Genomic DNA, 20,895 nt, shown 5'->3' with positions numbered 1-20,895 from the left:
TATTCCACAACTCATTGATTAACGCATGTTCATTCCACACCCAAACACTAGAAGTACTTGACATATCGACTATACATATATCTCTTTCAGCCAGTTTCTTTTCACGCCCAGGTTTTACAAATCCAAACCTTAATTGAATAAAGGGTTTTACAACGGCCTCCTATTGGGAGTTTCTTGAACTGAGTGCACATTACTGTTTGGTGCTATAAGGTAAATCCCAATTCTTCCAACCCCTACTCCAAGTTCGTGTGTTGTGTTTGGGGCTTTTTTAACAGTATTTCAGTTATATTACAGTGAGTGAGCATAATTAGGTAGGAGTGATTGTTGATTGTCTGTTTGTTGTTTAACGACGCACGAAGCAATATTCAAGCTATATGACAGCGGTCTGTAAAAAATTGTGTCTGGACCAGACAATCTAGGGATAGACATCGTGAGTATCATTCCATGCATTTGGGATACGATGACATGCATCAATCAAGTCAGCAAGCCTGACCACCTGATCCCGTTACTTGCCTCATACTACAAGCATAGTTGCCTTTTACGGCAAGCATGGGTTGCTGAAGACCTATTCTACCCCGGATCTTTATGGGTGAATTAGGTAGGAAAACCAACAGGGCGGACATCTTAGATTTTACAACATTTGCGACAAATAAGTGTGGTGCAGCCAAACCAAGAACTCAGACCACTTGCATCTCACCAGAATTTACAAGATGTTTTATCTCTGCTAAGCCTTGCTCCAAGGCTGTACTGAAAGAAAAGTCCATGGATATGTAGTAATTCTACCCTCCTAATAGGCAAGTCTAGATATGTGGACAGTATAGGACTCCAGTCTCTCATAAGGACAATTTGTTCTGATTATTTACATAATCTAGAAATTATGATCAAAACTTATAATTATTGCCTGAAAGACTTGCGCAAGTCTAACCTCTGCTGTGGACAGACAGGTAAAAACCACATAGAGAGGATAGACTATCATCCTTTGGGCAGTTTTTTTATATATATTTATATTTAATTAGATTTATATTTTTCTAAATCAGTGTCATCCCAGTTGCACATCGTTATTCTATACTATACTATAATTTTTGTAAAATGGTTCTGCTGTTTGAGTGTTGTTTTTTTTCATATTGTTTTTCAGTCACTGGATTGTCTGGGCCAGACTCGATAATTAACAGGGTGCCATCATATAGTTGGAATATTGATGAATGGGGTGTTAAACAAGTAGCAAAAAAAACAATATTTTAAAACAATGTACTATTTTGTGGTGTCACCAGTTCAAAATCTTGTCAAGGCAAGATCACATATTTGCAAGGTAAAAAAGTAAGACCCAAGTGTGTAACATATTGATTAGAACATTCTTACTTTATCTAATCGCCATATTGTTTCCATTATGCATCCAAGCACAGTCTTAATGAATTTTAAGGCAGTCACTGACTAATCTCACGCTATGTGATAAAATAATTTATACAACAGAGTTAACCATGGCTGCCAAACTTAAAGGCCTTTCAAGGCAATATCTCCTCTCAAATGTTCAGGCCTCTACAAGGCAGATTCAAACTTATGGCCTTTTCAAGGCCAGACTGAAGAATTTAAGGCCTACCGGTATTCAAGCCTGTGGGAACATTTTACTTCTAACATTTAGCCATGCCATGCTTGATACCAAATCTCTTGTGCTGTCAGTCTACACTCACAATCCTTTCAAAAAACAAGACTAACACTGAATACCAGCACAATAATAACACTAAAACATAATCATAATAAATATTAATCACCTTTCTCCCTAATTAATAATTCAATTCCTGTGTTTTTTGAACCAACAAAGTGAAACTGTGTCTATTACTTTAGCAATGAATAAATTGACACAACTCCCAGTAGCAGTTTAAAAATTGCTGCTTATATATGCTAATCAGTGAAACAATATCTACTCACTCAGGTCAAAACACCTTCTGGTACTCAACTGAATATACAATGGCTGGGGTATAAAATGTCAGTTTAAATATTTCAAAATACGAGAAAATCAAAATCAAATGTGATGGTTCAAATAAAGGGAACAGCACCCGCGACAATAGGGATAACGGATCTGAAGGAAATACAAGCTGGAAAGATGCCAAAAACATGTCTGTCTCGACAGGGGATGATGCAATTCTTCCCCGACATTTCTCAATGCACAGTCCAAGGGAGACAACTCTGTAACTACCTACTGAATAGTGTATACACTGTGACTAAACACCTGTGAGTCAAAGTCCCCTGATCATGGATCAACCTTGGAGTATATATGACTCAATTACTATCTTATTCTCAGATGACTCAATGTTTTGTCAGAACTGGGTAGAATATTGGATGTCACGAAGGATGCAAAACAATTATTAAGCTCTTTCCTGAATGAGTAAAATGTTTTTTATAACTGTGCATCAGAATGATTGAGTTAGTGGTTTGCTACTACCATTTGACTGATTATCTCTGACTCAGATAGGCTTTAACACCATTCCTCCAATAATCACAATAATAAATATTAATTAATACACACATATTTTCCATGAAATGATTTTAGAAAAATCCTTTAAGCTGAGTAGTTAGTCTTGATCTAAAGAACCAAAAAACAATGATGTACATTTAATGTGTGCAGTATTTTAGATCATTTGGTTTGCAAATATTAATAATATAATCATAAATAATATTCATCAAAAATCTGCCTCATCATGGCAGACCAAACTAAAAGGTTAATGCATATATTTTATGGTCGCTTCAAACAGTTTGAGAGTCTCTGCATCATATGATTTAAGGGAGGTAACTCTTCATAGGTTATCTTGTAACGGTGCAAATGAGGAGATCTGATTGAAGTATGCTAAGTGGTGCAAACATATGTTGACCATTTGTTGAGAAAAGAACACATTTCCAAACATTCAAGCAAGCATTTCTTGTTCGTTGTCACTTGAATCGAAGAGTAATTAAGTTCTCTTTCTGTAGTGGCGAGTGTCTTCTCAGTGTGACTGATGTCTGATGACTCCACAAAAACATTCATTCAATGACCTACCTTCGTTCCACTGAAACACAACACCCAGAGATTAAACATTCCAGGTATTCCACATCAAGCTACAAATCTAAGAAATCAGTAGTTTCAAAGTAGCTTCCAATTAATGTAATTTCGGTTACAACTAGGGCCACATACCTCAGTGCAGTTCATAAGACTAGCAGTTAATGTTAAATAACTAGAGTTTAGAAGAAAACAAGTTTCTCTAGATTGTCAATAGTGATGGACTTACGGACTGGTGGCCGTGTCGAAATCTGATTCCTTATGTATTTGACAGGACTGTCGAAGAGTTTTCATTTTTGTATTTGGCACATATTCCTGATTAAAACATAGGGTTGGATGGGTTTTTTTTAAAGTAAAACAATTTGCAAAGTGATCTGCAATTTTCTTTACATGTATCACAATATGGGTGTTGACGTCCTCAATTATATAAAGAACTTAGTTACTTCTTTGTACATGTATTGACATTTTTGGTATGCCAAGCCTTTGAGTCAAATAAAATCCATTTAAAAAATATAGTTGCTTCCTCAAAGAAAAACATAAATTAACATGTCTGAAATTGAGAAAAGAAATATAAAATTTAAACCTATGTTTAAAGGGGACTTTGCAACTTTGCAAATTGTTATTTCAGCATTTGTAGCAGGTTCACAAGTTTTATGTAAATTAAATACAGGTTTTGTAATAAATAAAAACATAATGATGTTTTTTTCTCCAAAAATTGAGGGAGTCCACTTACTATGTTTATAAAACAAATTTCAACTTTTAATGTCTAGAACACCTGGAATTTTTAATCTCTGAAAAAATGAAAATAACAATGAAAATAATACCTAACCTTGTGTAGTAGCTGCTGCATGTGAAATATGTGTAAGATAGATACAATACATACAACCAACCCAGCTTTGTTTACAGTGAATACAGAGTTGTCTTTTCCTGATAGCATGAAGTGCATTATGAAGCCAGCATGTTTACAATTTCCATTGTGTAATGACACACATGCACTCCCAAGTACTTAACTGCCCTAAATAAACAGTTTTGACACTTCTATACTTACTAACTCCACTGTTGTGTTGATTGTGAATTCTTTCAACAGCCATGCACGTCAAAAGAGCATTAAACATTAATCCCATCCCGTCACAATACCTGACAATACCAACACTGACTCTTCCCATGATGTGAGGCCATGGATGGCCCAGACATCTAAGGCGTGACAATTTGTTTAACAGAAACCTATGATTGTGGGTTCGAATCACGGTTCACTCTGATTTTGTTTCTGGGTTTATCAGCACCATATGTCGGGAATCAAACCTGGGTCTTCGGTGTGACGAGGGAACGCTTTAACCACTAGGCTACCTGACCGCCCCCTGTATCCACTGGACCACAAAAGAGGTGGAGATACACACAAAAGAATACAGATGGCCTATGGCTATGTTTTCATTCATCTACATGTGGTTCACTTCAACCGTTGATGATCAAAAGTCCAACAACACAGTTGTACCGCTCTCCATACCACGAGGAGCAAGACAACGCTGCCAGTAAATACATCCACCCTCTAACAACATATTTACAACACAGTGCACACTGACCTACATATCAATAATAAACAAACTGAATTGGGTGAATGGAATGGCAATGTATGTTCTCAAAGTTTCTGTCATTTCAAAGCATTAATAACTTCCCTTTCTGTAAATACAACCCAACCATACTATGCACCATGGAATTGTAGCCTATTCTAAATATATTTTCAATATTTTATCCAGAAATGGAAGTGATATAATAATTCAGATTTGAAAAAAACAAACCCACAAAACAATTGGTTATTGGGCAGGTGAGAATCCCATTAAGGCTGGACCAACTTAATTCGTTTTACCTGCCACTTCCAAACCACCTCTTCCCTCCAAAAATGGCAGGAGAGAATTTTTATTTGTAAAATAAACATCTCGCTTCACAGGGAGAGGTCCCCTGTCAGAAACGGGATAGAATACTTTGTGGTGATCTGCTCTATTTTGACCTATGAATCTGTGATGAAACATTTACCTAGTCGTCCCTGGGAAACATAGTTTGGAGTGTCTGGTCCTGTTCTCATTTGGATGTAAACTGGTAAAAGCATTTTTTGTAAGATATATATCGGTCATTGTAGCAACCACAATAACATAAAAAGGACTTACCTCCAGCAGGAAAGGCAAGACAGGGATGAAGGTTCCGGTAGATTTACTCAGCGTGTTCAGACATCGTACACAGTGGAACCGCAGCGGGAAATATCTCGGTGAGGGGAGCAGTCTGTATTCAAATTACAAATTATTGTTTGTTTGTTTGTTTGTTTGTTTAAAGCCACAGTCAGCAATATTCCAGCTGTATCAGCTAGCGCTGGCTATCAATATAGGTCTAGAGATCGATAATCGTGAACTAAATATTGATCAATTATCGACAAATTTTGGAGAAGTAACTTTTAGCAAATATACAAAAAGCTCAGAGACAAAACAGCATATTTCACGGCACTGAGTTATGCATAGATTACTTTGTGGACATTAAGGGTATAACACCATCACTTGTTTCCATCTTTGGCAACCTATTTCATCACAATAGTTTATGTAAGATTTTATCCATGACACAATTTTCATATCGAATATTGTTAATAATTCTTCTCATCAACGATAATTCCGATTATCAGTCTTTTTAGCCATTTTTGCGGGTGTGGTTATAGATAGACCCTTTCTTGACAGTTTAATATATTTTAAGGCCTTTTCAAGGAAGATTCAAACTTAGCCCTCTTCAAGGACAGACAGACAGACCATTTTGACTATCCAAGCCTGTGTGATCGTGTGTAACTGGGGTACAAGAGATTTAGACAAGAGCCCTAGTATGAGCACCTTGTAATAAGAAAGTCTGGGCCTGATAAACCGATGATCTGGGTACCGATGACACACAGTCAACAAAGTCACCAAGCATGACCACCCAATCCACTTAGTCACCTTGTACAACAAATAGAGCTTTCGGTTGTTAGAGACGTTTGGAAATAACTTGTAACCTAAATGGTGTCTGACAGACACTCGTGTAATAATTTCTACGTAACAACCGATCATCACAATCACAATACACAGCTCAAACATCTGGGATTTGGTTACGGAGCTTGATTACGTAAGGCACTACAGCTTATTATAGTGAAACGACCACCTCTGTGGTCTAGTGGTAGAGCGTCTGCCCGGAGAGCGGAAGGTCCAGGGTTTGATTCCCGACTGTGTCATACCAAAAGACATTAAAAGATGGTACTTGTTGTTACCCTGTCTGGTGCTCAGCATTAAGGGGCTAAAACAAGGACTGGTCGGCTCTGAGTCAGTATACTGTGTCTGAGTGGGGTATTCATGTTAAACTGCAGCATGGTATCTCAGTGAGCTAGCACTATAAATCGGCATCAGTCCGGACTAATACAAGCAGCCACGCACACACACACACGTGCATGCATGTCCCTATATAAGTGCAATAATCTTAGACGCGATGTTAAACCCAATTTCACCTCACCTATTACCATATTTTCTTGAGTATAGTGCACACTTTTTAAAAAAAACAACACAGCTGTGTAGAAGGGGGTGTGCATTATACACGAAATAATGAGTTTTGATGGTTTTTTCCCCCAGTGGAAAGAAAGCATGTAACATTTAAAATAATTTTTATTAACAAAAACCACGGTCAGATTACTGCTATTGACGCCTTGAAACGTAAATCAACTTGTCTTGTGATTTATTATCTCAAATTTCGAATTTGTACTGACCAAGTTTCTCATCACCCGTTCGTTTACTGGACTTCGCTGAAGGGGTACGGTGTAATATTTTTCTGCGCTTGATAAGCGAAAAAAGAATTCCCCAAAATACTGAAACCGCTAGAGGGGGGTGCGCATTATACATGGGTGCGCACTATACTCAAGAAAATACGGTATAGTGAAACCATGTAACAGGAACTTCATTGGCTCTAAAAAAACACTTCAACTGAATAATTTATTTCTTGTTGTGAGAGAATTTGTTTTCGGGGTTAGGGGCAGGTTGGTTTTGTTTTTGTGTGGTTGAGTTGTATTTTTGCGGGTGTGGTTATAGTTAGGCCCCTTCTTGACAGTTGAATAAATTATAAGGCCTTTTCAAGGAAGATTCAAACTTAGCCCTCTTCAAGGACAGACAGACCATTTTGATTATCCGAGCCTGTTTGATCCTGTGTAACTGGGGTACAAGAGATTTTATGGTAGCTTCAATCAACTGTGACTCACTTGATGGTGCCGATGATGGTCTGGGTGAGCGGGTAGATGAGTGGGTGGAGGACATCGTCAGACTGGGAGGCGCCGAGTAGACACGCCCACAGCTCCACACAGTGGACAAACTGCCAGTTATACACCGCCTGACACGTATCCTGGAATAAGAATCGGAGGAGAAAACATGAGATTGAATGTCAGCACTGGGCTAGTAGTGACTTGTATCACTTTTAAAGACAAACAAAACCTAATCATTGGTAATCAGACTGAAAAAAACAAGATGAGGATGAGTTTGAGCTTGGCTTAATCATCATGTTTGATCCATTTCAGTGTTATCATATAGTCTTTTACTAGACAGAACAGAATATTACAAGACTCAGGTTTGGTTTGGTTTGGTTTGTTGTTTAACGCCGCACTCAGCAATATTCCAGCTATATGACGGCGGTCTGTAAATAATCGAGCCTGGACCAGAGAATCCAGTGGTCGATATCATGAGCATCAATCCACGCAATTGGGATCGATGACATGCATCAACCAAGTCAGCGAGCCTGACCACCCGATCCCGTTAGTCGCCTTTTACGCCAAGCATGGGTTGCTTGGACTCAGGGTTCGGACAAGTGGCTAAAGCCCAGTAAGCTCTCAGAGCACCAAATTTAAAAACATTTGACCTATACACAAAACAAATGAAGAGGTATGTTATTTTACACTATGTTCGCATTGCATGATTTAAAGAAATGTTTTCCATCCTTGTTTGCCAGCTAATTGGCAATATCATTAGCACATGCAAAAACAGACTCAGCAATCTCCATTTTGTTATAATATCATGTAAATAATTTATCAAATTACAATATAAAACAAGCAACAAAAAAAAAAATGCAAAACAGAAAATAAATGTGAACTATTGAGAAAAGATGTTACCTGGTAAATAAAATTCAGTCTGTTATTTTTATGCATCCAAATTTTGAACAAAGTACCATTTTTTCCCCAATTTTCTAAAATTTGAACTTAGTTTGAAAACCTAGATGAATCCCAGTTGAATTTTATTTTTCAAAATTAAGCATAAAAAATATGATTTGAAGCATTTTAGTAGAAATACAAAGGCGTACACTGACTTCTGTCCCAGAAACCAAGTTATCTTAATTAAACATATACTGAGTGAAATGAACAAGGGAAGACTAAGTTTTAGACACAGCAAAAGGATATGCCATCTTGGATTCCCAGCCTTGTTTACCAGTTATGCTTTGGAAACAATAAACACATCTCAACTTTTGATTCTGACGTGTTGAATTTGTATATGAGCTATTTCAACAGTAAAACTTATTTCACTATATTTTTCATTGTTCCCTTGTTCATTTCCATCAGAATCTATATCTACTTATTTGCTTGAGCTGAGTCAATCTAGACTCTCCAAATCATTCTAGACTTGAGTTGGACTCCTTTTTTAATTTATTCTCAAGGGTGAACTGTGAACTGTGAACTGTGAACTGTGAACTGTGATGCCTCAAGTATTTTAGATAGAAACTGCATCGAATACAAAGAAACTGGTAATGTCACCTTCTTCTTGACGGTGATGGCGTTACGGAGATGTATGGCGAGCTGACGAATGTAGATGAAGGCGTACTGGTAGGCGAGCACAGAGTCAAGCAGGAAAATCTCCACCAGGGAGCGCTGCATGAAGTTGATCAGCGGCAACGTTGTCGGGGATGTAAACTTCACGTTCTTCACATATGCCATGTACATTTGCTGGAAAACATTCAGTGATGTCAGTGACATATCCACCTTGTATATTTGACAAAGTAAATAAACAACATTTAACTTTCCGTGCTTTATAGTAGACTGCCATATTCTTAAAACAGATTTGTATTGTTTACAATGTTGATATTTTTATTTGTGATGACCAGCTCATACTTAACATATGGTTTTTCCCTGTTCTGCAAGGGAGAATAATTACTAAGCAGGAATAAAACATAATATCTTCATTTTCGACATTGTTTTGACCAGTAACCAGTGACTGAAATAACACCCTTTGCTCCACATTTGGTTTAAAAAAATAAAATAAATGGTTCTCAGGCAATGAGTGAGTGAGTGAGGTTTTACGCCGCTTTTAGCATTATTCCAGCAATATCACGGTGGGGGACACCAGAAATGGGCTTCACACATTGTACCCATGTTGGGAATCGAACCCTGGTCTTCGGCGTGACGAGCTAACGCTTTAACCACTAGGCTACCTGACCGCCCCCTCAGGCAATGACTTTTAAAAATATAGAGCGGGCGGTGTTTTTTTTGCTTGTTCAAACTAGTATCTAACCAAATGAACAGTTGCGTACTATCAACCTGGGAAAGGGCCTTTCTACAGAAATGAGCATACAAACTCCTATTGCCATGACCATAACATGGGATGCTCAGTAAAGGGAAGTAACTGTGTAATTTTTTTGGAAGATGGAAATAAAAACGTGCGGCAGATTTATGATGATGTGGGCAGTGCTAAGAGAACCAAGACTATTATTTATTTTAGCCTTATATAGCTACAAACTCCGACTATTCAATCTGGCTGCACATCATGGTGTACTGGTGTTGGTCCTTATTTGTTATCACTATTTGGGCTATAAAGGTAGACTGGTAAATGTTTCAGGTTAATTTCTACCACTAGCTAACATCAACTAATCTGGGATTTAAACCCAAGACTAATGGCGTCTGTCACTTAAGGGAAGCAACTCTGCACAAGGAACTCGTTGGCAGCTAAGGGAAGTATCGCTGCACAAGTTGGGAGCAAGCTCCTCACAGCAAAAGTCCGTTCACGGAGCTCTCTATACTATTGTCAAAACACCCCACTGTGATAGGTGGCTACAACTAATGCATGGAGTTGAACTCGCAACCAACTGACAGGTTACGTTTACAAACAAGTGATGACTGCCATGACGAACACTCTTGACCCAGCTACATTATTGTCTTTGCTTGTTAATTTGAATTACATAACAACTATCATATAATTGGTATAGTATGAATGAAAGGGAGAAATTGGTTGGTTTTCCATTCGTCTGCAATCTCGCACCAATCCAATCAAACAAACAAAATGGTTAATTTATCTGGGTAATATGGTCAGACGTAATTTTTTTCAAAAATTGCTGTGATGGCATTCCCAAAGACAAACTAATGTATAAACGTTACTAAAATTGGGGTTAGAGGGCAAATTTCAAGATTCTTGAAATGGCCGCGCCCACACTGGTGGCAATGATGTTACCGAGAGTGTAACGTAGGTGTCACATGCTGGGAAGGGGCGGTATGTAAATAATCGAGTCTGGACAAGAAAATACAGACATCATGAGCATCGATCAACATAATTGGGATTGATGACATGCATCAACCAAGTCAGCGAGACTGACCACCCAATCCCATTAGTCGCCTCTTATGACAAGCATAGTCGCCTTTAACGGCAAGCATGGGTTGCTGAAGACCTATTCTACACCGAATGGGAGGGGGCTTGTGAACTCAGCAGCTAAGGGAAGCAACTCTGCTCAGTGATCTGGTAGGCAGTTAAGGGAAGCAACTGAATTATGGAGCATTGACCGAGGTTAACAACCAGCCACTTGAGTCTCTGTCCCGCTCACCTTCATGCACGGCTCCAGCATGGCATCCTGCAACATCCGCACCAGCTTATTGATGCACAGGAACGCCAACACCCTCGTCGTCTCCTCCCCTGTACTCCACAACAGGATCATTTTCTGAAACAACACATTAGGCTTAAAAAAAAAAGAATCGGTTCTCAGGCAATGACTTATAGTGCGGGCGGGCCGTGGTTTTTCTTTTTTTGGCTTGTTAAAACTAGTATGTAACCAAATAAACAGTACCATCAACCCGGGAAAGGGCTTCCCTACATAAACAAGCATACAAACTCTTATTGCCGCCATTACCATAATGCGAGATGTGTAGTAAAGCAGTGCGCATTAAAGGGAAGTAACTGCGTGCTCATTGGATCGCATTGTTATTAAGAATTAGGATTTCTTATTTTTTTTTAAACGGAAATAAAAACGAAACGTGCGGCAGACTTTATGATAATGCAGGCGGTGCCTGTGAACCAAGACTTGTGTCTTTTGGTATGACACGTTTGGGAATCAAACCCTGGATCTTCTGCTCTCCGGGCAGACGCTCTACCACTAGACCACGGAGGTGGTCACCAACTGATGGGAGGTATTTGTGCATGACAAGCACAGATTAACATTACCAACAGGTAATTGATAACAAACAGCATACAACTGTTGCACACAGTTGGCGTTCGTTCGTTCGTGAGTTTGGTATCGCCGCTTTTAACAGTATTCCAGTTATATCGCAAAGTCTAAACGAACATACTAAGACACCCAGAACAGGGGCATCAAACCCGCTGAGTGCAACCATACCCGTCTGCAACCCCTCCTCTCTACGCACCTTCAGCAATAGCCGGGCCACTTTGGGGAATGTGGCGTACATGGAGACAAGCTTGTGGATGTGTTTCAGGATCACATTCAACATGGCGGCATCCGAGAGGGCAGACAACAGCTTCAACAGAAAAGATGTCATATTCATTCACTAGTAGCATTTGAGGACTATAATTCTGAACCAGACGTAAATTCTTCAATTTCGCTTCAAATTGGATCTGCATAAAACTCACAGAAAACATAACACTGTGAACATGTTGGTCTCGTTCAAGCATGACAAGCTACAAACTCTGAGGACTTACCAAATCTTCTGGACTAGTCTCTTACAGTGAAGAATTTCTAAGGCCATATTCAAAGAGGCAGATCAAGTATTTTGAAAATTAGGGGTGCACACAACGCATGTCATAAAGTGAATAAATCCCCATGATAGCACGGACACCATTTGATATGCCAAGGGGATTGTAAAGTCTGAAAACAGGGGGCTTGAGTTCAGAGTTGTTTAACACCGCACTCAGCAATATTCCAGCTATATGAGGCGGTCTGTAACTAATCGAGTCTGGACCAGACAATCTAGTGATTGACATCATGAGCATCGATCCATGCAATTGGGATCGATGACATGCATCAACCAAGTCAGCAAGACTTACCACCCGTTAATCGCCTCTTACAATAAGTAAAGTCGCCTTTTATGGCAAGCATGGGTTGCTGAAAACCTATTCTACCCGAGGTGGGGTGAGATGGGGTTTAACGCCGCGTCCAAGATTATTGCACTTATATAGCGACGTGCGTGTGTGTGTGGCTGCTTGTACTAGTCCGGACTGATGCCGATTTATAGTGCTAGCACACTGAGATAACATGCCGCAGTTTAACATGAATACCCCACTCAGACACAGTAGACTGACTCTGAGCCGACCAGTCCTTGTTTTAGCCCCTTAATGCCGAGCGCCAGACAGGGTAACAACAAGTACCATCTTTGAACGTCTTTTGGTATGACGCGGCCGGGGATCGAACCCCGGACCTTCCGCTCTCCGGGCGGACGCTCTACCACTAGACCACGGAGGCGGTCTATTCTACCCCAGATCTTCATGGGTCCAAACTTACAGTGAGCAGGTCGGTCATGTAGCTCTTCATGTCAACACGGAGCTTCTTCCACTTGGCGTTCTGGGCCGAGAATGGCGTCTGCTGTTGAGTCAGGTCGGGAACTTTGAGGATGCTCTGCAGTGCTGGGACCACCTCCATCAGACACAGACGAACGACGCCGTTGAACACTGCAACAGACATGGTGTATGTCAGGTGAGGTGAAATGGGGTTTAACGCCGCGTCCAAGATTATTGCACTTATAAGGCGACGTGCATGCACGTGTATGTATGTGTATGGCTGCTTGTACTGGTCCTGACTGATGCCGATTTATAGTGCTAGCTCACTGAGATACCATGCCGCAGTTTAACATGAATACCCCACTCAGACACAGTATACTGACTCCGAGCCGACCAGTCCTTGTTTTAGCCCCTTAATGCCGAGTGCCAGACAGGGTAACAACAAGTACCATCTTTTAACATCTTTTGGTATGATGCGGTCGGGGATCAAACCCCGGACCTTCCGCTCTCTCATCATTAACCTTGTCAGCCATCAATGGACGTATCATGTTGTGTTCACAGTGTAACTTGCACTGTATTGAAGTCTTATAACAACTTATTTAAAGTCAATCTATCGCTCAGAATATAGACAAAATTTCACAGATATCCAATATGAGTGACTTAATTCCCATCTATGAATAATTGAGTCTAGCCAGTTAAGCTTGTGATTGGGCCAGTTAAACAAGGTTGTCTAGGAAACCTACTCAATCAAGTCCAAGAGTCTGACACACAATTTAGTAAAAGTGCTAGGGACCTACTCTGAACCATGTCCCCAAATAATCGAGTCTGGACCTGACAATCCAGTGATTGGCATCAATCCACACAATTAGGAAGCGATGACATGTATCAACCAAGTCAGTGAGCCTGACCACCCAATCCCGTTAATCGCCTCTAACGATAAGCATTCTCGCCTTTTACGGCAAGCATGGGTTGCTGAAGACCTATTCTACCCCGGATCTTCACGGGGCCTGACTGAATCGGACAAGTTGAGTCTTCCTTCACATTGAGCAACATTTATCAATGTGTGACACTAAGTGAGTGAGTGAGTGAGTGAGTGAGTGAGTGAGTGAGTGAGTGAGTGTGAGTGAGTGAGTGAGTGAGTTGGGTTTAACGCCGCTTTTAACAGTATTCCAGTTATATATTAATGTGGGAGGAAAGCCTGAAGTGATGCAGGTCTTAGACATTTACCACTTCAGTGAAACCCATGAGCACGGGTATGGTGCTGACAAACCTAGAAACATAATAGGGGCAAACCGGGATTCGAACCCACAATCATAGGTTTCTGGCATGCCCAAGGAACGCAACTCTGCACAGCGAATCGCGGCGCCTTAAACGACTGGGCCACCCGTGCCCCCTGTGACACTAAGTAGTCAGGAGTACATGGACAAATTCACAAGGCTGTGCCCCATAGGGATTCTTTGTTCGAATAGGTCCCCAACAACCTATGCAGGCTGTGAGAGTCGACTTAATGAATCGGGTTGTCAGACCTTGTTGATACCATGCTTACATAATCCCACCAGTGCTCATAATATCAACCACTGGTTTGTCTGGTCCAGACTTGATGATTCACAGACTGCAGTCATTGTCCTGGCATGTTGCTCAGTGTGACGTTAAACAAAAAAAATGGGAAAAAAACAAAACATTTACGCTGTTGTCATTCTCTACCCACCAGTGCTTCCTACGACCTTGTACTTGATTGTCTCCCCTTGCTTCTCACTGGCTTTCTTTACTGCAGCTTTGAAGGCCGAGATAGCTTCTCGCAAAACTGCAATGTTTGGGCTTGACTGAAACAGGACAAGAAATTCTTCAGAATGATGTACACTTATTTTAACTTAAAGTTATAACGATAGGCTTGCGGAGTCACAGAGTCACGGGACCATCGGTGCCATTTAAACCGTCCACTGAAATACTAAGGTTACAATCTCACACAGTTTATATCTCACCTCAATTGAATCGGACCATTTCTTCACCATCTTCATCGTGACCTTAGTCTGTTTATCACCGCTGACCTTCACTTCCTCCTCGTCATCCTCAGCGTCGCTGTCGTCACTGGCAACCTGAAAATGATTGGCATGTTAATGCAAACTTTTCAAAAACAAAACCGAACATGTATCAGAGATTCAACTGGATTTTCAAAGCAGTCATCCAAATTGTGGTATATTCTTTCAAGAAATGCCACTCAAAGATATAACAGTCGAACCTTGCTTATCCAGACACTTGCCTTTACTCAAATATTGTCCAGATAAAAGGGTTTCTGGGTATTTGAATCCCTTGTTAACGGATCAGAATTACCGCCACTGCCCAAATTCTGCCGAGGTATATGAAATAAATGGCAGCAGGAGGATTAATTGTTTTGTAAATGTTGTATACAGTTGTGACGGAGAGGTCAGGACAACCTGCCACACATTAACATTAATGATAGCCGTGTCTAGCTCTGTGAGATGAAAGCTAATGTTTATTAATTATATTAAGTTGAACTCATTCATGTGTAAAAAATGTTATCTACAAACATATTTATCATTAATGAACCTTTTGAGGTTGAAATTCTCCTTATGCAATATTTGTGATTATGTTCTACACCGTTCGTAATTTAAATTCACTGTCCAGATTTGGAAACCTGGTTTCCAGGTAAAAGAAGCATTTTAGGCAGTATTTATTCTGTTTCACAAAAATATTGTCCAATATGTGAGGTTTCCGGGATTCTGGGGTCTAGATAAGCGGAGTGCCAGTGTACATACAATCGTCATGGAGACGTGGCAGTCACCAGCATCAGCACTGAAAGAATAAAAAAGTTAAATCCTATGTCTTCCTTGATACTACAGCTTCTAATATGACACCCAAAAATATTTAATGCCGTCACATGACACCGATTGTACCGGTCTAGAGTGGTTCTTTTAATTCAAATTTGTTTAATTATTTTCTCTAATTTTCTTGTGTTTAAAGTTAGACATGAAAGACAAAGGGTCTCTGGCATACCGATGACAACCCCAGTGTAAAGAAAATAAATATTTTGGGGGTTAGATTAAATAACAAATTAACCTTATTGGAAAAGGTCAAGGTCGTCCATTACCATAGTTCACTGAGTTTTTCAGCCACAATTGCTGTATAGTGAACAACTTTATCAATTAGGGATAACAACTTTTGTTTTTTTACATTTGCAATGGTTTGATGTAAATTCTTAAACTGTTCTCAAGCTGCAACTGATAGGTGAGGTGAGATGGGAATTAATGTCACGTCCATTGCACTTATATAGCAACGTGCATGCGTGCGTACGTGCGTGCGTGGCTACTTGTACTAATCTGGACTAATGTTGATTTATAGTGCTAGCACACTGAGATACCATATTGCAGTTTAACATGACAGACAGGGTAACAACAAGTACAATCTTTTAATGAGTGAGTGAGTGAGTGAGTTTGGTTTAACGCCACTTTTAACAGTATTCTAGTTATATTGCAGCGTGTCAGCTTAATGTGGGAGGAAAGCCCGAAGTGATGCAGGTCTCAGACATTTACCACTTCGGTGAAACCCACGAGCACGGGTGCCCCCGGCATTCTAGAAGTTGGTGAGTAAATAAGAAAACATACAACTGAATGGATATACTTCTGGCTCATTGCATTTACCCATGTTTTGATACAGATTCCTCCACTGCTAAATGCAGTAAACCAGAACTTGTTATCCATAAAGTTGTCTTGGTTTTTTTAAATAGCACACAGATAATTGGATGAAGTCAGATGTACAGTAAGGATTCAGGATAAAGGTGTAAAGATGTTGTTACAAGCTTGATTGGATACTAATTAAGTGTCCATTGCTTGATTGGATCTCTGAAAAACAAAACACAGCTATCAGTCAATCATTTGTCAATTAGTAATCAATCAAATCAGTCAAAATGTCCTACCTCAAGTTTATCAGGAAGTTTGTGAAACTTTCCGCCACCCTCTTCTTCATCATCGTCGGAACTTTCCTCGCTCGACTGCGCGAGAAGTACTTTCTCCAGATCCTTCCCATCATCATCCTCTTCACTATCATCCTCCTCTAAATCTGCGTCGTCATCCTCATCATCTTCATCATCAACATCCTCATCGAACTCCAGCAACTTCTTGTCCTCAGTTTCAAGAAACTTATAAAACTCTGGATCTGCTTCCTTGAGCTTTTCGGCCAGACTCTGTTTGGATTTTGCAGACTTGGGAGCACTACTTTTCGGAGTTACAGTTTTCATGCTCTTCTCAGAGGGTTTCTCCTGTTTCTTAACACTGGCAGTATTTTCTCTGTAATCAAAATATCTGTTTAGTTTTCATAGTGATTGATTCTTTTTTTTCTCATTCATATAAATTTATTTTATGGTCTCTGAATTCTCATTCTGAATATTTTCAATGGTATTCATTAACATTTAACATTTGGGAAGAAAATTTATGGATGTCAACTTCTTTATTATGAGGAACACAGCGTATCGGAGTATATGCTTACTCCTTCATCAGGTGAATAAATGACATGAGGCTGAGAGCATATATATGTACACGTAAGAACAAAAGAAGTAACAAGATAACAAAAGGTGGCAACTTAACAAGGGAAGCCAACAGATGATTGGCATTGATAGGCAATTAGCAGTTGACAATGGAAGCCAACACTTTACAGTAATTCGCACTGATAGTATGGACAACTGGAAGCCAGGACTAAATTATCACTGATAGGTAAACAAGAGGCCGGGGGTAATTAGCACTGACAGGTAAAGGAATAGCAATGGGCTATTACCAATCAGTGCTAATTACCCCCTTTTGGGTATCCTTACGTGTATCACTTCTAAATGCCTGATTTGACACTTGATTTCACATTAGCCTAATAAAAACAGAAAGTTTACGACACAAATGGATGGAGCGTAAACTGTTTCACATATAAAGTCAATATCAAAATCACCTTCCGTCTCAAAAAGTATTTATCGACCATGACGACAAGTGACATATATATTTGTGACAGAGGCTATTACAGTCATAGGCCTCCACGTTTCGTTCATTCCATGACACGCAGGTTGTGATCGCGAACTTACGTCGGGGTCTTTGCTTTCTTTTTCTTCTTGTTCTTCTTTCCTTTAATATCAGGAACAGGCATTGGCTCTAAAGACGACGAGTCATCGCTGTCAAAGTCACCAGACATGAATTCATCCACGCTCAAATCTGCCAATTTCCTGAAAAACAACCCACGTGGTGAATGTTGACATCGACTGCCCGATCAAGAAAATACTACAACATGGCAAGATGGAATGGATAGCTCATCTATTTCTACTCAGATCGGCCATTTACACAAGGAATAGATAAATGAGCAAGAAATTGGTCTTAACAAATGTTCACAAGTAATGTAATAGTATCTGTAAAAGTCTTACCTTTTCGTAGTTGCCATGCTTGTAGAGGAGGTCGTCATTACCGGATGTGACGTCCGCTGAAATGTGATTGGCTCGCTGTCAGGATTGGGATTTCCCTTGCTTTTGTTTCCAAATGGCGGGTTTTTCAAAATAATACTGATTAAAGACCAGAAGTGTTACAACCCTTAATGTCAAAATTACTCTTAATGTAAAAAAATTTACATTAAGGGTTGCGGGTTAACTCTTGTTACAACCTTTAATGTAAAAATTACTCTTAATGTAAAAATATTTTACATTAAGAGTTGCGGGTTCACCCAACTCTCAATGTAAAAAAACTCTTATTGTAAAAAAATTTACATTAAGGGTTGAAGTGATAGATAATATTTTTTATACATTAAGGGTTATCACTATGAAATAATACTTATCGAACTTTCATGAAACTTCGCAGATTTAATTGATCGTTACTTTGTCTAGATGTGCAAATGACTAATCATTTTTAGATCCCCTCTTTACAACGACCACCTGGTTGGTATATTCAGGCTCCATAAAAGGGTTTATGACCTCTAACCCTTTTAACCGATTTTTATCAAACTTGCTGTTTTACAAAGGTTATTTTTCGATGCTTTGCAAGGCAAGGTTACTATCCTAATACCGTAACGAAGGAAAGTAGGACTCAGCCCAAGCAGATCAGACCAAGTTGTGGATGATGTTGGGTTGTTATTAGAATGGTCCATTAACAGAGTTTTAGGCATAAAATAATTGGGGTGGGGGGACGGGGGGAGCTGACATAAGCTTAATTTCGACCAATCAGATGCCTCGGTTATATTGCCATGATGGTAAATCTCTGCATATCGATAAATCAGCTCTGCAGATGCCCTTACCGTTACCATGGAAGCAAGGTAGTAACGTAAATAACGTCATATTGTATAGTGTCCCTAGATACACCTTTGCAACAAGATTTACAAAATCGTCAGTTATGACCCATAAACAAAACCTGTAAATAACGACCAGGTTGTCGTTGTTGAAAGGTTGTTGCAATATGAAAGGTGTACTGCACTTACACAAGTTCAATGGCTCTACTTTTTGTTGTTCCTGAATAAACGCGCACAGTTGAAGAAAACTATTACGAATAATAAGTCTTCACTCTATTCAGTACTTGTAGGCCACGGGACTTTATGTACAGACGAAATACAATTTAGGTGCAAACAGTATGAAATACAGCACATTCCTTTGCATTTTAATTTTGAAAAAGCAGCTTCAACATAATTGCATATTATCAAAGTTGGATTATTTGTGTTCTTACAGCATTGGTGTAAAACAAGTACTTTGCTGTTTTCATATTGATAATAGGGTCCTGCAATGACAGGAGTGTATTAAACTTCAGAGTATTTGGAAAGATGTAAAACTTTGCCTCAGATGGCTATAACATAGAAAATTAAAAAAAAAGTGATATTCATTTTCGATATGGTTTAGGTTACAAACTTTACATTTTCTAAATTCACGAGGAATATTGAACCGAACCCAAAACGAGTCCTGGTTTTATTTACAGTTATACTACTCAAACAGGTCTCACATGAAATGAATTTTTTAAACTGTACATAATAAACCATTTGGCTTTTTTCGCATAAATTACCATGCCAAACCCGAAAAAAGGGTTTTAACCGCTGACGTAACATATTTAAAAACGAGGTTTTATTACCACATGTTTGAAAGTACCAGACATCACCACATCCTAATCTAAAAGTAACAGATTTAAGTTTCGTTACCTAATTTACGTGGCCTTGTTCATCGTACAACTGCAGCATATTGTAACATTTTGGGGGTATACGAGATTCCTGCATATTATAAAGAGACAGCAAATATTTGACACATTTCAAAACAGCGAGCGACTGAATAACACATCTGCCAGACTCGGTTCTATGTCACTGAACCCCCATATTCCAGCCCCGTATAAAAGTATTGGTGTTATCTTTGTATCAAAACCTTTATAAGTAAAAGTGAGGCGAGTATGGTTTCAAGGAATGTATACTAATTAACAGGGCCATGAACACCTTTCTTGCCTCAATTGGAATATTATTTAAACATTCGACCTCAGTAATATATTGCTAAAATACAAGCCAACATAACTGTATCCAGTTACTACTTCATACGCATTTCCATCATAATACCATTTTTTCATAACGTGATAAACCTCCCCTATTTTTGAAAAACAACTATTTTTGTTTTCGATAGATTGACTGGCATTTCCCATTTACAACCGTCATCATGTAAGATATTCAACTTCATTTGTACACAGTAAGGTAAAATATAAATAAATTCCGGATGTAACTTAACACCAAAACGACAGTTTTGTTCCATTTTGTAACCAATTCGTTTATGAAAAAAACTGAAACAAAAAGGGACAAAGAATACACCCTTGACTCACACCCATGAAGCAACAAATATACCAGATACTCTGTTGTTTGAACGAACACATTACTGTACAAGAATTGTAACATTTTACCCATTTTAGCACTCAAACCATGTTTGTACAATGGCTTCCATAGATGTCGTCAAGCCAGCTGATTTATTATGTTTCCAGGCACTGATGCTTTCAAAAAGTTCGGATCTGGTGATTGTGGATTCTAATATGTCAATTGTCAGTTCTTGCACATAACCATGACCTGTCACTATGTCCTCCACCTCACCAAGATTATCCTGAATACCCATTGGTTCAGAATTCAGTGACGAGA

At 39.2% G+C, this 20,895-nt stretch overlaps 1 protein-coding gene across 1 annotated transcript in view; it reads right to left on the bottom strand.

Moving 5' to 3' along the window:
* The window catches only part of LOC124117795 (nucleolar complex protein 2 homolog), a 241,774-nt gene extending 223,551 nt beyond the window's left edge, over nt 1–18,223 (bottom strand). Inside the window, exons 1-11 of the mRNA XM_046479807.2 lie at nt 18,185–18,223; nt 17,852–17,989; nt 16,706–17,075; nt 14,754–14,867; nt 14,480–14,594; nt 12,776–12,942; nt 11,685–11,795; nt 10,871–10,984; nt 8,817–9,005; nt 7,281–7,420; nt 5,194–5,305 (exon numbers count right to left, since the gene is read on the bottom strand). Of these exons, the coding sequence (XP_046335763.2) occupies nt 5,194–5,305; nt 7,281–7,420; nt 8,817–9,005; nt 10,871–10,984; nt 11,685–11,795; nt 12,776–12,942; nt 14,480–14,594; nt 14,754–14,867; nt 16,706–17,075; nt 17,852–17,989; nt 18,185–18,222 (1,608 nt within the window). The 5' untranslated portion in view covers nt 18,223. The remainder of the gene's footprint in view (nt 1–5,193; nt 5,306–7,280; nt 7,421–8,816; nt 9,006–10,870; nt 10,985–11,684; nt 11,796–12,775; nt 12,943–14,479; nt 14,595–14,753; nt 14,868–16,705; nt 17,076–17,851; nt 17,990–18,184) is intronic.
* Nucleotides 18,224–20,895: the final 2,672 nt, after the last annotated feature.

This window comes from Haliotis rufescens, unplaced genomic scaffold (assembly GCF_023055435.1).
Source record: "Haliotis rufescens isolate VD_foot unplaced genomic scaffold, xgHalRufe1.0.p SCAF_13, whole genome shotgun sequence".
Classification (NCBI taxonomy): Eukaryota; Metazoa; Mollusca; class Gastropoda; order Lepetellida; family Haliotidae; genus Haliotis; species Haliotis rufescens.
Note: the sequence above shows the minus strand (reverse complement) of the source record. Positions and strands in the feature narration are given on the sequence as shown.